At 36.0% G+C, this 13,180-nt stretch overlaps 1 protein-coding gene across 2 annotated transcripts in view; it reads right to left on the reverse strand.

Annotated features, from left to right (window-relative positions):
- Positions 1–2,733: 2,733 nt before the first annotated feature.
- Positions 2,734–13,180, reverse strand: part of SEC24A (SEC24 homolog A, COPII coat complex component) — a 65,015-nt gene continuing 54,568 nt past the window's right edge. For both annotated transcript variants that reach the window (XM_032336693.1, XM_032336692.1), the window contains 6 exons: positions 12,167–12,342; positions 9,123–9,260; positions 6,975–7,079; positions 6,573–6,665; positions 5,991–6,094; positions 2,734–5,716 (listed from right to left, as the gene is read on the reverse strand). In XM_032336693.1, the coding sequence (XP_032192584.1) occupies positions 5,602–5,716; positions 5,991–6,094; positions 6,573–6,665; positions 6,975–7,079; positions 9,123–9,260; positions 12,167–12,342 (731 nt within the window). In that variant the 3' untranslated portion in view covers positions 2,734–5,601. The remainder of the gene's footprint in view (positions 5,717–5,990; positions 6,095–6,572; positions 6,666–6,974; positions 7,080–9,122; positions 9,261–12,166; positions 12,343–13,180) is intronic.

Consider the following 13,180-nt stretch of genomic DNA (forward strand, 5'->3'; position numbering starts at 1 on the left):
AGCCGAGGACAGATGCTTTACCATCTGAGCCATCAAGGCAACCTGTTGAAGGCCTCCTTTGCGTCTTTGTTCGCGGCTTTCCCAGTGAAGACGTCCCTGTCCATTCTGCTTAAATCACCACCCTTTTCAAGACTCCATACTCTCTAATCTTATTTTTCTTATCCGACTCGTAAGCTAAATGTACTTATTTTATTGTCCGTTTCTCACCAGCTAGACTGTAGGCTCCATGAAGACAAGCCTTGTGTTTTGTTCAGAACTGCAACTCCTGGAACGGCGTGTGAGCACTTGGCAGAGCCCACCTAACTATAACGCCGTGTTGAGAATCACTATTAGGAAATGTTTTAATTTTAATTTCTTTTTAAGTCAGAAGAAAAGTATAATGATAACATAGAACAATGAATCTAACATGGATTATAGTTATCCTTATAACAACAGCCATAAAGTAGAATTTGAGAATGCCTTTATGAGGGCGCCTGGGTGGCTCAGTTAAGCCACTGACTCTTGATCTCCGCTTAGGTCTTGAGCTCAGGGTACCGAGTTCAGGTTCTTAGTTGAGCTGGCACGTGGCCTAGAGCATTATTAAAATAAATAAATAAATAAATAAAGCCTTTATGGAGGAAGTAAATTGTGTAGGGTACATAAATGATAGTTATTAATCACAAAGTCCAAGTGAATGGATAAAAGAATGAAGGAATTCAATCATCCTTCAAGCCTTGGTAAGAGGCCCTGTGGCCACTTGACAGGCTGCAGAGGGTGAAGCAATCTAGTGGGTCCCCTAAAATATAGACTGGAATCGGGAAACGTGAAACCTGGCCAAAACAGAGGGTAATAAGCTACTATATTTAACCTGCTACTATATTTACTTAGTCCCCTGACCCTGTACAGACAGAAAAGTTTGAGGAAAAAAATGTTAAAAAAAAAAAAGAACCTAACAATTTATCTTTTGGATTCAATAACAAGAAGAGCCAAGATATGTACACCGACTTTCTCCCTTGATTGGCTAAAAGCTAAATCTCAAGAACATACCCTACTTAATTACAAAGCATTAGAAAATGTTGCCCTGTGTGTACAGACCTACATCTCTGTGTCTTAAAAAAAAATTCTAAAACTGAAATAATTGTTAAGTATAATAAATGTGCAGAACTTAATGACATATAATCCTGATGAACCAAAACCAAATACAATTCCAGGATAAACAATATTTTTTTCATTTAAGAGAGCCTATAGAAGCCAAATTTAAATTTTGTCTGCTTAGATGCATGATAGATCCTTTAGTTTGATAAGAATTAAAAGTGTGAAGATTTCATGTTATATGCTTACATAACTCTGGGGAACCATTTCCCTATGGGGTTTCTGTATTTTATTGGTTAAACTTCCTAGTACTTCCCAATGGTATGGTTCCTTGATAAATGATGTGCATAGTTAAGATTATTATATTAATTTTTGTCTCCTCACTATGGACTTTACGAAGGCAAACCCACTCATTTTTTAAAAATTTACCAGTTTGCCCCAAACCTAGCACTGACAGCACTAGTTTCAACTTTTGTAAATAGTTGCAGAAATTTTTCTCTTATTATATATATATATATATATATATATATATTTTTAAAGATTTTATTTATTTATTTGACAGAGAGGGAGAGATCACAAGTAGGCAAAGAGAGAGGAGGAAGCAGGCTCCCCACCAAGGAGAGAGCCCAATGCGGGGCTTGATCCCAGGACCCTGGGATCATGACCTGAGCCGAAGGCAGAGGCTTTAACCATCTGAGCCACCCAGGTGCCCCTCTCTTATTATATTTTTAAAGATTTCATTTATTTGAGAGACAGCACAAGCAGGGGGAGGAGCAGATGGGCGGAGACAAGCAGACTCCCTGCTGAGAAGAGGTAGGACTTAATTCCATGACCCTGAGATCATGACCTGAGACGAAATCAAGAGTCAATAACAAACAACTGAGCCACCTAGGTGCTCCTCTTTTAGTTTTTTGTTTTAAGTAGGCTCCACACCCAGCTTGGAGCCCAAAGCAGAACTTGAATTCACAACCCTGAGAGCGAGACCTGAATTCACAACCCTGAGAGCAAGACCCAGAACCTGAATTCACAACCCTGAGATCCAAGAGTCAGATGTTTAGGGGCGCCTGGGTGGCTCAGTGGGTTGAGCCTCTGCCTTCGGTGAGGGTCACAATCTCAGGGTCCTGGGATGGAGCCCCGTGGTGGGCTCTCTGTTCAGTAGGGAGCCTGCTTCCTCCTCTTTCTCTCTCTGCCTGCCTTTCTGCCTACTTATGATCTCTGTCAAATAAATAAGATCCTTAAAAATAAAATGTGCTCTGAAAAACAAGCAAGATAAACTATAAACTCAGAGTAGCCAAACTATAGAATATTAAGGATAATAGAAAAATCTTGAAAGCTAACAGATTTACCTTCAAAGTAACAATTAGGTTGACAGTAAGCATCTTACCAGTTACCAAAGGGTCCAGAAGACAATGGAATACTATCTTAAACATATCAAGATTAAAAAAAACACAAAAAACAAAAACCTCTTTCAACCTAGAATTTTAAACCCGGCAATCATTGAGGAATGAGAATTTAGTTTATGACCTCCCAGACACCAGCTTAGATTCAAAGTGCTTTCAGCCAAAGCCTTCCATTGACTTATTAATGCAGGTGTATGTACAACATGGCACAATTCAGTGACTGGCAGGTTATCCATACCCCTTTAAATAACAGGTCAGTATATGTAAGCTCTTTCAATAACTTTATTGAATAGCCAAATTGATAAGTTAGCACAGTTCAAACGATTATTTGCATGGGTTACAAATGACTTTTTTACAGGAATAAAACAGTGAAAATTACAAACTGTAAAAAGGAAGACAAATCTTGTCTCTAATATTTAAGAGAAGCAAGATTTAACACAGCACATTGAAGATCAATACATATTTGAATTTGAGAACAAGAATTTAATGTTACAATATTTTACACTACTTTACAAAATTAAAATTTCTATATAAGGATTATATTTGAAATAGTTAACAAAATCTTGAAATCACATTTGATGGTCCCCTAGATAATAGCTGTTATGCATCTTTGATTAGAAGAAATAAATCTTTTGTTCTAATTATCGAAAAACAGTCTGTTAGACTTAATACATTACATTAAATTAAAAAAATGAAGTATATGCAAACTAAAATGGTATACAGCTTGAGTGAATATTAATGTCGGATGTACAGAAATGTTATTTTAAAAATCCTAGAAATTAGAAAAATAGAGTCCTTTTTATGGTAGAATTGCCATGCTCAGATTTAAATACCAAGATTGCCCTTGTCTGTTACTTTAGTAGTTGTAGAACTGTAGAAAATTTAAGGATCTTTTATAATTTATAACTACAATAAAAAAAATATGGCATAGTGTAAATATTAGTAACTTTACGTCAAAAAGTAATACAAGATGAGATAGCAGGTAGTGCCTACAGCAAAAAAAAAAAAAAAAAAAAAAACCCTAAACTAAACTAAACACATTCAGTATTGCAAAAAATAATTGCTTAATATCATTATCTCCAAAAGGTTCATTCATTCCCTCATTACCCAGAGAACAAATATTATGAATCTTAACTAAAGTTGTTTTTTTATGACATGCCTATGACAAAATTATTCTGGATTGCACATGTTACACATTATCTAAAATAATTTTTAAGGTGAAATTTTAAAAGTAAATTTGTGAAATATACTAACAAAGCATGTGGCAATAACAAGAGTCATATTCACTTAGGGATGAAGTGAGGCACAAGGAAGATTTCTTTCCCTAGAAGCACAAACTTTTCCCTCTGGAAGGCTCTTCACTACTATTAAGAAAGGATCTACAAATACCAAGATTGACAGTTCACATTAAGAAGAGAATTTTAGTTATTCTAAGAAACATCAGTGCACAAGGATGACTCTGTTTCTTTAAAAGAGGGAAAAATACAATTTTAATTTGCTACAACTTGAAAATAGTTTCCTAATAATAATGAAGCAGATTTCAAGAAAATTTCCAGTTCATGTGCCACTCTCATCCTGAAGATAAACCTTAACACTGCTTAAGGGAGATGATATTCCTATAAAATCCAAACATTTAGTCTGACCCAGCAGGTAAGCAGTAGTGTATATTCTAATGGGACCTGCTTCTTCTCTGTCCCCAAACAACTCAGTTAAAGTCAGCTCATACTGATGTAAACCTGAAAGTTACTATTTCATTGGTGATCATATAAGACCAAGATTGTAAACACATTTTTCTAACCCATTAAAACGAAGAAACAAAAATATTTTCATCAAGTATTACACACGAACAACTTTTATGTTAAGAAGTTCATACAAGACAAGGTGAATCTGTGAAAAATGGGCCAAACTCTTTAAAGATATCCTATCACAGCACTTTAAATATATAAATGCATAATTTACCTATTTGTAAACAAAATCCACTCAATGGTTTTGACTATAATATTTCTCTGGCTCAATCAAAAAAGCAGTCTCTTGAGCATGTTCAGAAATCAAGCTTCTACCATAACTTCAATATATTGGATATGTCTAATCTTAATATCCACCAAAACAAACAGCAGCATTCATGCTTTAATAAGTTTTAATATCCAAGAATAAATATCTAATGAGCGGCTTCCAATTATTAAACTTTTTAGAAAAATGTTACTGATGCATTTGAGACAGAATTTTAAAAACCTTTAATTTCTTTAATTCATCAATTCACCAATATAACACTTTTATTATACATCACAGAGCAGAAATGAACCAAACAAAGCCCACTTCAAGGATCAAGATAACCAAAGTCTCTCATCTCCCTATTACCATTGCCAGTCTCAATGTATTTATGAAGGCAGCTGATTCTTTTCACTGCAGAATATGATACTGGCTCCAACCAAGTCTTCTGCAGTCAAATCAGAAAACCACTTAATTAGTTTTCATTTCAAATCAAAGTGACTTTGTTCTTCAAGTATAGAGAATACTGACAGATTTTAAAGCTTGACTGTATTATTTCATATTCTTCTCAAACTAGACTAGAGTTAGTTTACTCTGGTTTTAGTTAACATGATGATCCTTTTTCTTCCTTTAAAAAAAAAACGAACAGGTGTGGGAGATGGGGTCTAGCTTTTCTACATATATTTACTTCTGAAATTTTTCTGATCTTAAAAAGATCATTATCAATGGATTTGTAATATCCCTGCAACACTCAGTCTCATGAGGTTGTAAATGTAGCAGCCAAATTTTCAGGAAAAAAGGAGAAATATACATTTGAAACACAGAAGTCTTTATTTTACAAAATTTACTTTGCCTCTGCAATATTGTCTCATCCTATTTCAATCCATAACATCTCAAACATTATTGGCAGCAAAGGAAAAAAAGTATCCAGTCAAATGTATGTAGATATATTTTGATTTGAAAAATACAGTATTTCAGAGTTTCATGTTTGATTCTCTGCTGTGGTCCTTTATTTGCTATAGTTTGTTGAAATCACAGTGAGAACATATAATCATCCCATTAGTCCACAAACCTAATAGAAAAGGAAAGTATTACACATTCTCAGGTGTTCTGCATTATCATGACTTTAAGTCAAATATCTTCATTTGTTCACTTGCTGTTGTATATGCAAGAGGAATTCATAATATGATAATGCAGATTCTGTTCTGTCTTCTACCATGTTTTGAAGGAAGTTTGCTTTCATTGGACTCTCATCCCTGAGGAATAAAAGATAAAAATATATACATTAGATAACAATGTAATAGTAAAATAAAGTGGATTTGTCATGAGGCTTTTAATATACTCTTTACTAATAACTGGATATAAAGAATAAATGAGTAATATTTATTGAAAATCCTTTTTTTTTTTTCCTGAAGGGTTTGCCTAAGCGTTAGGTCACATATGACTCAAAATAGGTCCTTGTAAAGCTGAACAACTGTAAACCTTGTAAAGCTGCTATTTCACTATTAGCAAATGGAAAATTCAACTTACCTTATTACATAAAGTATGGGGAAAAATGGTCTCTGCTCTCTTAGCCAAGAGATGAATGCTATTATTCTGGCAGATTCTGGTGTATCAAGTTCTGGAAGGTCTGTCTGTTAAACAAAACCAAGCAATATCCAACTTACTTGAGTCACATATCTAAAGCATCATTTACAGTGCTTCTCAAACTTTATCATGTATATGAATCCCCTGGAGATCTTAACCAACGGAGCCATCCAGCCCCACCTAATTTTAACTTTAAAATCGAAAATTATCCAAACAAATGCTATAGAGCTTAACAAATGCTTTCTCATGGATCATTTCAGTTATTCTTCCATAAGCAAGAACATTCTTAATTTACAAATGAGGCTGTTAGTGACTTGTCCATGATTACAGAGCTGGTGACAAAGTTTATTATTACTTTCTTCAATAATATATATTAATCCAACTGACACTAATCACAAATCATTAGCTTATTTAGCAATTAGATAAGTTCTTACTCCAAATCAGTGGTTAAAAGGACCCTGCCATAGACCAATGAAATGGTCTTGTGAGTCTACCACAGTCATAATCACGATAGAACAGTCTTACCATAATCTGTGGAATTAATGCATAGTTTTGAACTCCTAGAACCTGGCTGAGAAAATTTTGTCCACAATTTTTTCCAACCCAAAGCATCAGTACCTGGGGAATAGGAAAAAAATCATTTTGAGACGTGTGTAACAGTGAACTGCTGACTCACCTTTACCACTGTGTATGTTCTAAAGATCAAAATGATGAGTACGTTTAGTGAGCTTATACAGTCTTCAAGTGAATAATTTTCCATGATGAGACATGTATGCTTATCATGAAAAGAGGCTATGGAGGGAGAAGGTGGCTCATACAAAAATGTATAGATTAAATAGCACATAATCTGTTCAGAAAAAGACATTAAAGGGAATGAAGATACAGCAGTATGCAGAGACAAGGATCCAGATTAGTCAGATTACTCACAGAGCCTGCATCCATGAGGAAAGCTCCATCCCTGCTCAACTTCTCCACAGAAAGCTGAAGAATAGGTGGCTGAGGTATGGTGCGATCGTTGATGTTGAGTGCTCCCTGAGGAATTAAGCAAAAAAATTAAAGGTTTTAGACTTTATTTATTTGAGAGAGAGAAGAGGGGCAGAGGGAAAGGGAGAGAGAATCTCAAGCAGACTTTCCTTTCAGCATGGAGTCCGATGTGGGACTTGATCCCACAACCATGAGATCATGACCCAAGCCAAAATCAAGAGTCAGAGGCTTAACCGACTGAGCTACCCAGGTGCCCCCCCAAAAGTTATAGCTTTTCAATACAACTTAAGAACAAAATACCCCAATAATTAGACAGCAACAGCTGACAGGATGGGTTCCTCATGTCAAGGGAAAAAAACCTAAACTTTTTATCAGACCAAATGCCCATAGGGAACAAAACCAGACAACACGGCTTGAGGTAGCAAGCACACACAAAATTCAGCAAAATTTGCAGACCCCCACCACACACCTTATCAGGCTGTTGCCAGATCCTGAAGCTGCTATGAGAAGTATGAAAATGTATCCAGCTTGTCACTCTGCTCCTAAAGTTGCAATTTGGGACCTCATGCTGGCCAGCCCTTAATAAGGACACAGAACTTGTGCCTATTCAAACTCGAGCTCAAACCTTCACCTTCAGAGCTGACTTCTGGTTTGTAAACTCTACAGCACTAAAGCTCTCCCTTGCCTCTAACCAAATCTTTGCATTCCAGGAATTTTTGTTGACATGGTAATATGCAGTCACAATTAAAAAAAATTTTTTTAATGTCACTTCCAAGACTTTGAAACTTAGCTAAATCACAGTTATTCATATTTAAATATAAGGAAGATGAAGAAATATTTATTGCTCATCTAAACAAACCCATCTGAATCCCAATAAATCCAAATTAACTTCTGATCTTAACTATTATTTAAAAAATATAATAAATGCAACCAATACCTATGTATCCTGAACAGAAAAATGACTTCAGTGAGAACCAAATGAAGTCTGGAATTTAGTTAATAAATAATGGCTAACTGTGTGACTTAGGTTATGTGTACATGTGTGGGAGGAATAAAGGCCGAATGCAAATGAGATTTTAATAGTTCTATTAGGTTTGACATTAATTTATTAAGGCCAGAAATGGAAATTTCTCATTTATAATGAATACTACTATTCTCTGAAAACACACACACACCTTTAAATATTCATAACTATTAATTTTTGACCAAAAAAACTTTGAGTACTTAAACTAAGGTGCTTGATTAAACCTTACCTAAAGGAAGAAGTAAATAAAATACTGATCTATCAAGGGGTATGCCCCATCCAGCTTAAGGATTTAGCTTTAAAGAGGGAGTATTAATCACATTACCTTAAGACCTCACACCTTAAGGCATGTGGAAACCACCACAAAGAATATGCAGACTCAAGAGAGCCATTCAGAAATTTCCCCTAAAGGCTTTTTTTTTTTTTTTTTAAGATTTTATTTATTTATTTGACAGAGAGATAGAGACAGAGCACAAGTAAGCAGAGGGTTAGAGAGAGAAGCAGGCCCTCCGCGGAGCAGGGAGCCCGATGCCGGGCTCCATCCCAAGACCCTGGAATTGTGACCTGTAGGGAAGGCAGGCACTCAATGAACTGAGCCACCCAGGCACCTTCCCTAAAGGCTTTCTAATGTGAAATAAAAAAAGAATCTTGTCTTTCTCTGGTGGGAAAGAAGATAAGCGATCAGTGGCACTGTTTTCTAGTCTCCTAGCAAAGACCCATAAGAAAGAATGAAGTAAAAAAAGGGGCAAATAATATTACAATTTAAATATTTTTTCTTTGGGGCGCCTGGGTGACTCAGTTTTTAAGCGGCTGCCTTTGGCTCAGGTCATGATTCTGGGAGTTCTGTGATCAAGCCCCTGTCTGGCTTCCTGCTCAGCGGGGAGTGTGCTTCTTGCTCTGCGCCCCACCCCCTGCTATGACCCCCCCATGCATGCTCTCTGTAAAATGAATAAATAAATCTTTAGAAAACAACAACAACAAAACTTCCCTCATTTCAACAATGGACTCAGAATAATTAGGACTTTAAAACTCCAAGAAATAGCCACTAAAAAAGTAATCAATCTTACCTCATCTGAGAGATTGTCAACTCTATACAAACTGGGATGAGTTGTGAGCATAAGGTAAACCAAGGGCTGATTTTTCACCTGACACATGGCAAAAATGCGTTCATCTAGACGTGCATTTGTCCCAGTCTGAAATGATTTCTGTAACAAAACACAACCCCCCATTAAAAAAGGGGGGGGATTTAATAATAAATATAAACAAAGCTTTGCAAATATAAGATGTTAAAAGAATATCTTCAGACAGAATTAGCAAATTTTTTGTTAATTATTCTTTTAATGGATTCTGTTAAGTATCTTTTAAAAAGTCACACATCTATTAAATTATGACTACACTGCCACCTGAAAGAAACTAATTACATGACCACGGCAAAGTCATTAGGTCTCTCTGGTGTTTCCTAATCACTGAACTAGATCTAAATATTCTATCTGCCATAGAGGGATAGTGATATAGAAATCTAAATAATACCATGAGAAGAATAAAGTTAAACTGCAGATGATGAAATAAAAACATACATGAAGGACTAAAGATCTGTTTTGTAAATGTTAGGAGATGACTAATGTGGTTAACTATCCTTGTTTCTCCCATAATTAGAGAAATTAAACAACACAATAAAGGTTAAAAATCAACCAGAAAAAGAGAAATGAGGATGTTAATTAGCAGAATAAAAGTAGTAAATAGTAAGTTTTACTGATGTTTAAGTACTAAGTTTTAACTGATATATTAGCTTCATGGAGGGTATTATTAGTTTTGGGGTAGGGTTTTAAGCATTCCTGGGGCTCCTGGCTGGCTCAGTAGGTAGGGCATGCAACTCTTGATTGTGAGGTTGTGAGTTCCAGCCCCACAGTGGGTGCAGAGATTACTTAAAAAAAATAAAATCTTTAAAAGAAATTTGTAAGCATTCCTACTGATGGAAAGTTGTAGAAACAGGCAAAGAGCTAGCAGCAATGAGATGATGTATTAAAACAAGTGCAAGTGCTATAAATAAATAAAGACTGGAAAAGGCTCTTAAGTTTGTTTGTTTTAATAATCTCTACTTCCGAAATGGGGTTTGAAGTGATAACCTGGCATGCTCTATCGAAGGAGCCAGAATGAGGCCCCAAGGCTCTTAAGATTTCTTTTTAAGTGAGCTCTGCACTCAACATGGGGCTCAAACCCATGACCCTGAGATCAAGAGTTGCATGCTCTACCAACTAAGCCATCCAGGTGCCCCAAGAACTTTTTTTTTTTTTTAAGATTTTTTATTTATTTATCAGAGAGAGAGAGAGGGAGAGAGAGCGAGCACAGGCAGACAGAATGGCAGGCAGAGGCAGAGGGAGAAGCAGGCTCCCTGCCGAGCAAGGAGCCCAGAACGCTGGGATCATGACCTGAGCTGAAGGCAGCTGCTTAACCAACTGAGCCACCCAGGCGTCCCCCCAAGATCTTTTAAATTATTATGTTAATAGTCATTAAGAAAGAAAAAAGAATATTATGAGAAATGGAAGAAGGAAAGTTTATTTATTCATTCAGTAACTATTTACTGATAGTCCAATATGTACGAAGAATTGTTCTTCTAGGTGATGGGACAATGTGGTAACTTTTCAAAAAAAGATAAAAATCTTTGCCCTCATGGACAAAAAATCCTAGTAAGGGAAAAGTAAATAATAAATAAGCAAAATATTGATATGTCAGTGTTAAAAACTATGGAGAAAAGGGAGGGAAGAGAAGTAAAGAACGTAGGTTAGGTACATTAGGTAAAGAAGAATATAGGTTAGAACACTGCACACTAAATGGGGAGATCAGGAAAGGCAGGCCTCAGTAAAAGGACAACATTTAATGGACGACCTAAAGAGAGAAAAGCTCAGATTTTTAAGTATTAAAATTTAAGCATTTATGTAATTTCTGTGCATTTATATTATATTCAGAAGTGGAAATACATAATTTGAGTTAAAGAAGCTAGAAGTTGATCCAAAAGCCATTCTATTAGGATGAGTGGGTTGTCCTTCTTCCCTAGAAGAGATGACATACACCACACAAATCAATCCTGGAGTTCAGAAAAATATACAAATTGACAATTTTTGTAGTTTCCATCAATTTTGGAATCTGGGATGCTCTCCCAGGTGATTTATTAACATAAGCTTTTTGATAAAATTTAATTGATATATTAAAAAATTTGTAATATGTATTTAAAATTAATAAACTTTACACCCTAAGTATACAAGCTTGGACTTTTTATTTTGGATACTGGAAAAATAAGCCTCCTCTACCTACCAGCAGTAGGGGCAAAGAGCAGGCAGAGAAGACAAGTAATTAATATCAAATAAAAAACTCTACAAGACATGGGGCACCTGGGTGGCTCAGTGGGTTAAGCCGCTGCCTTCGGCTCAGGTCATGATCTCAGGGTCCTGGGATCGAGTCCCGCATCGGGCTCTCTGCTCAGCAGGGAGCCTGCTTCCTCCTCTCTCTCTCTCTCTCTCTCTCTCTCTCTGCCTGCCTCTCTGCCTACTTGTGATCTCTCTCTGTCAAATAAATAAATAAAATCTTTAAAAAAAAAAACAAAAACAAAAACAAAAAACTCTACAAGACCATAGAAGGAAAGGCAACTGCCAGCAAGGTAACATTTAAACTCAAACACAGGAAGGAACAGGAAAGTATAATGCAGGGCATGTATGAGAGGGAAAATCTAAGATTAAATAGTAGTATGTGGGTGAAATACTGGACAGAGCAGGAAAAAGCCAGAAGAGTTTTATGTTATGTGTGACTTCTTACATGAGAAATAAAACATATAGCTCTTGTTCTGGAAAACTGAAAAACTGATCATTGACATCTCTGATAATGTCAATGAATACTTGGTGAACATCTCTTACAAATATGGCACATGCTTTAAATCAGTATCTTGTGAATTTATTAGGTTACAGATTCTTTCAAGGTTCAAGTAAGAGTCAAAGTCACTGTCCTCAGAAAACTTTAATGGCTTAAAGTAATACATACAGTGTTCAGTGGTTCACAGGATAAAAATTTGGGCTATTGACATTTTCACTATTATAGTTTCTGGTTTTGATTCTCTTACCTGTTTAAGGAGAGCCAACACAAAGAGTGGGAAAAGCCGCAAAGAAAAAGGAACCATGAGTCCAGGCTGCTGGTTACTTAGGACTGAAGAACGATAAGCTGAAAGAGAGTCTATGACAGCATTCACTAGGGCATCCCGAGCATCACTCAGACTGGCAGTCACAGACCTGTCAACAGCTAACAGAGACAGAGGTAGGGACAAACAAGAGAAAAGAGAGAAATTTAGCTACCCCACTGTTAAGGATAGAAGAGATGTAATTTTTTTTATTATACAAATTCTCTAACTTATTACACAGATAAGCAACCAAGGAAAGCATTTAAAAGCACATAGTTTGACAAATCAAACCAAACTCCCCTGAAATCGGTCTCTATTTCCTAGCTGTATGACAATATGGCAAGGAATCTAACCTTCATGAGCTTATCTATAAAATGGGAAAACTGTATCTTGCTGGATCTAAGATGTTATTAATTATAATCCACCATCTTATGTTATATACCACAGAGAAAGAAAAAACTCTGTAGCTAAATATACATGCTCTCTTCACAGAGAACATTATATTTATTGAAAGACCTCTCAGGAAGCTACTTAGATGATTCTTATCATCAGTCATGCCACTGTTCATATGCATTTCTTTTTTTTTTTTTTTTAAAGATTTTATTTATTTATTTGAGAGAGAGACAGTGAGAGAGAGCATGAGCGAGGAGAAGGTCAGAGAGCGAAGCAGACTCCCCATGGAGCTGGGAGCCTGATGCGGGACTTGATCGCGGGACTCCGGGATCATGACCTGAGTCAAAGGCAGTCGTCCAACCAACTGAGCCACCCAGGCGTCCCTGTTCATATGCATTTCTGCATACTTGAAAAAAATGTTTCCAAAAAAATTTTTTTAAATACTAAAAGAACTATTATTGTTTTGAAGACTTCTCAAACTAGAACTAAACTCAATTCATGTGGTCTCAAAAATACAATCAATAAATTAATGATATTAACTGCTATAACCAAATTTGTCATAGCCAA

Source organism: Mustela erminea, chromosome 3 (assembly GCF_009829155.1).
Source record: "Mustela erminea isolate mMusErm1 chromosome 3, mMusErm1.Pri, whole genome shotgun sequence".
Lineage (NCBI taxonomy): Eukaryota > Metazoa > Chordata > Mammalia > Carnivora > Mustelidae > Mustela > Mustela erminea.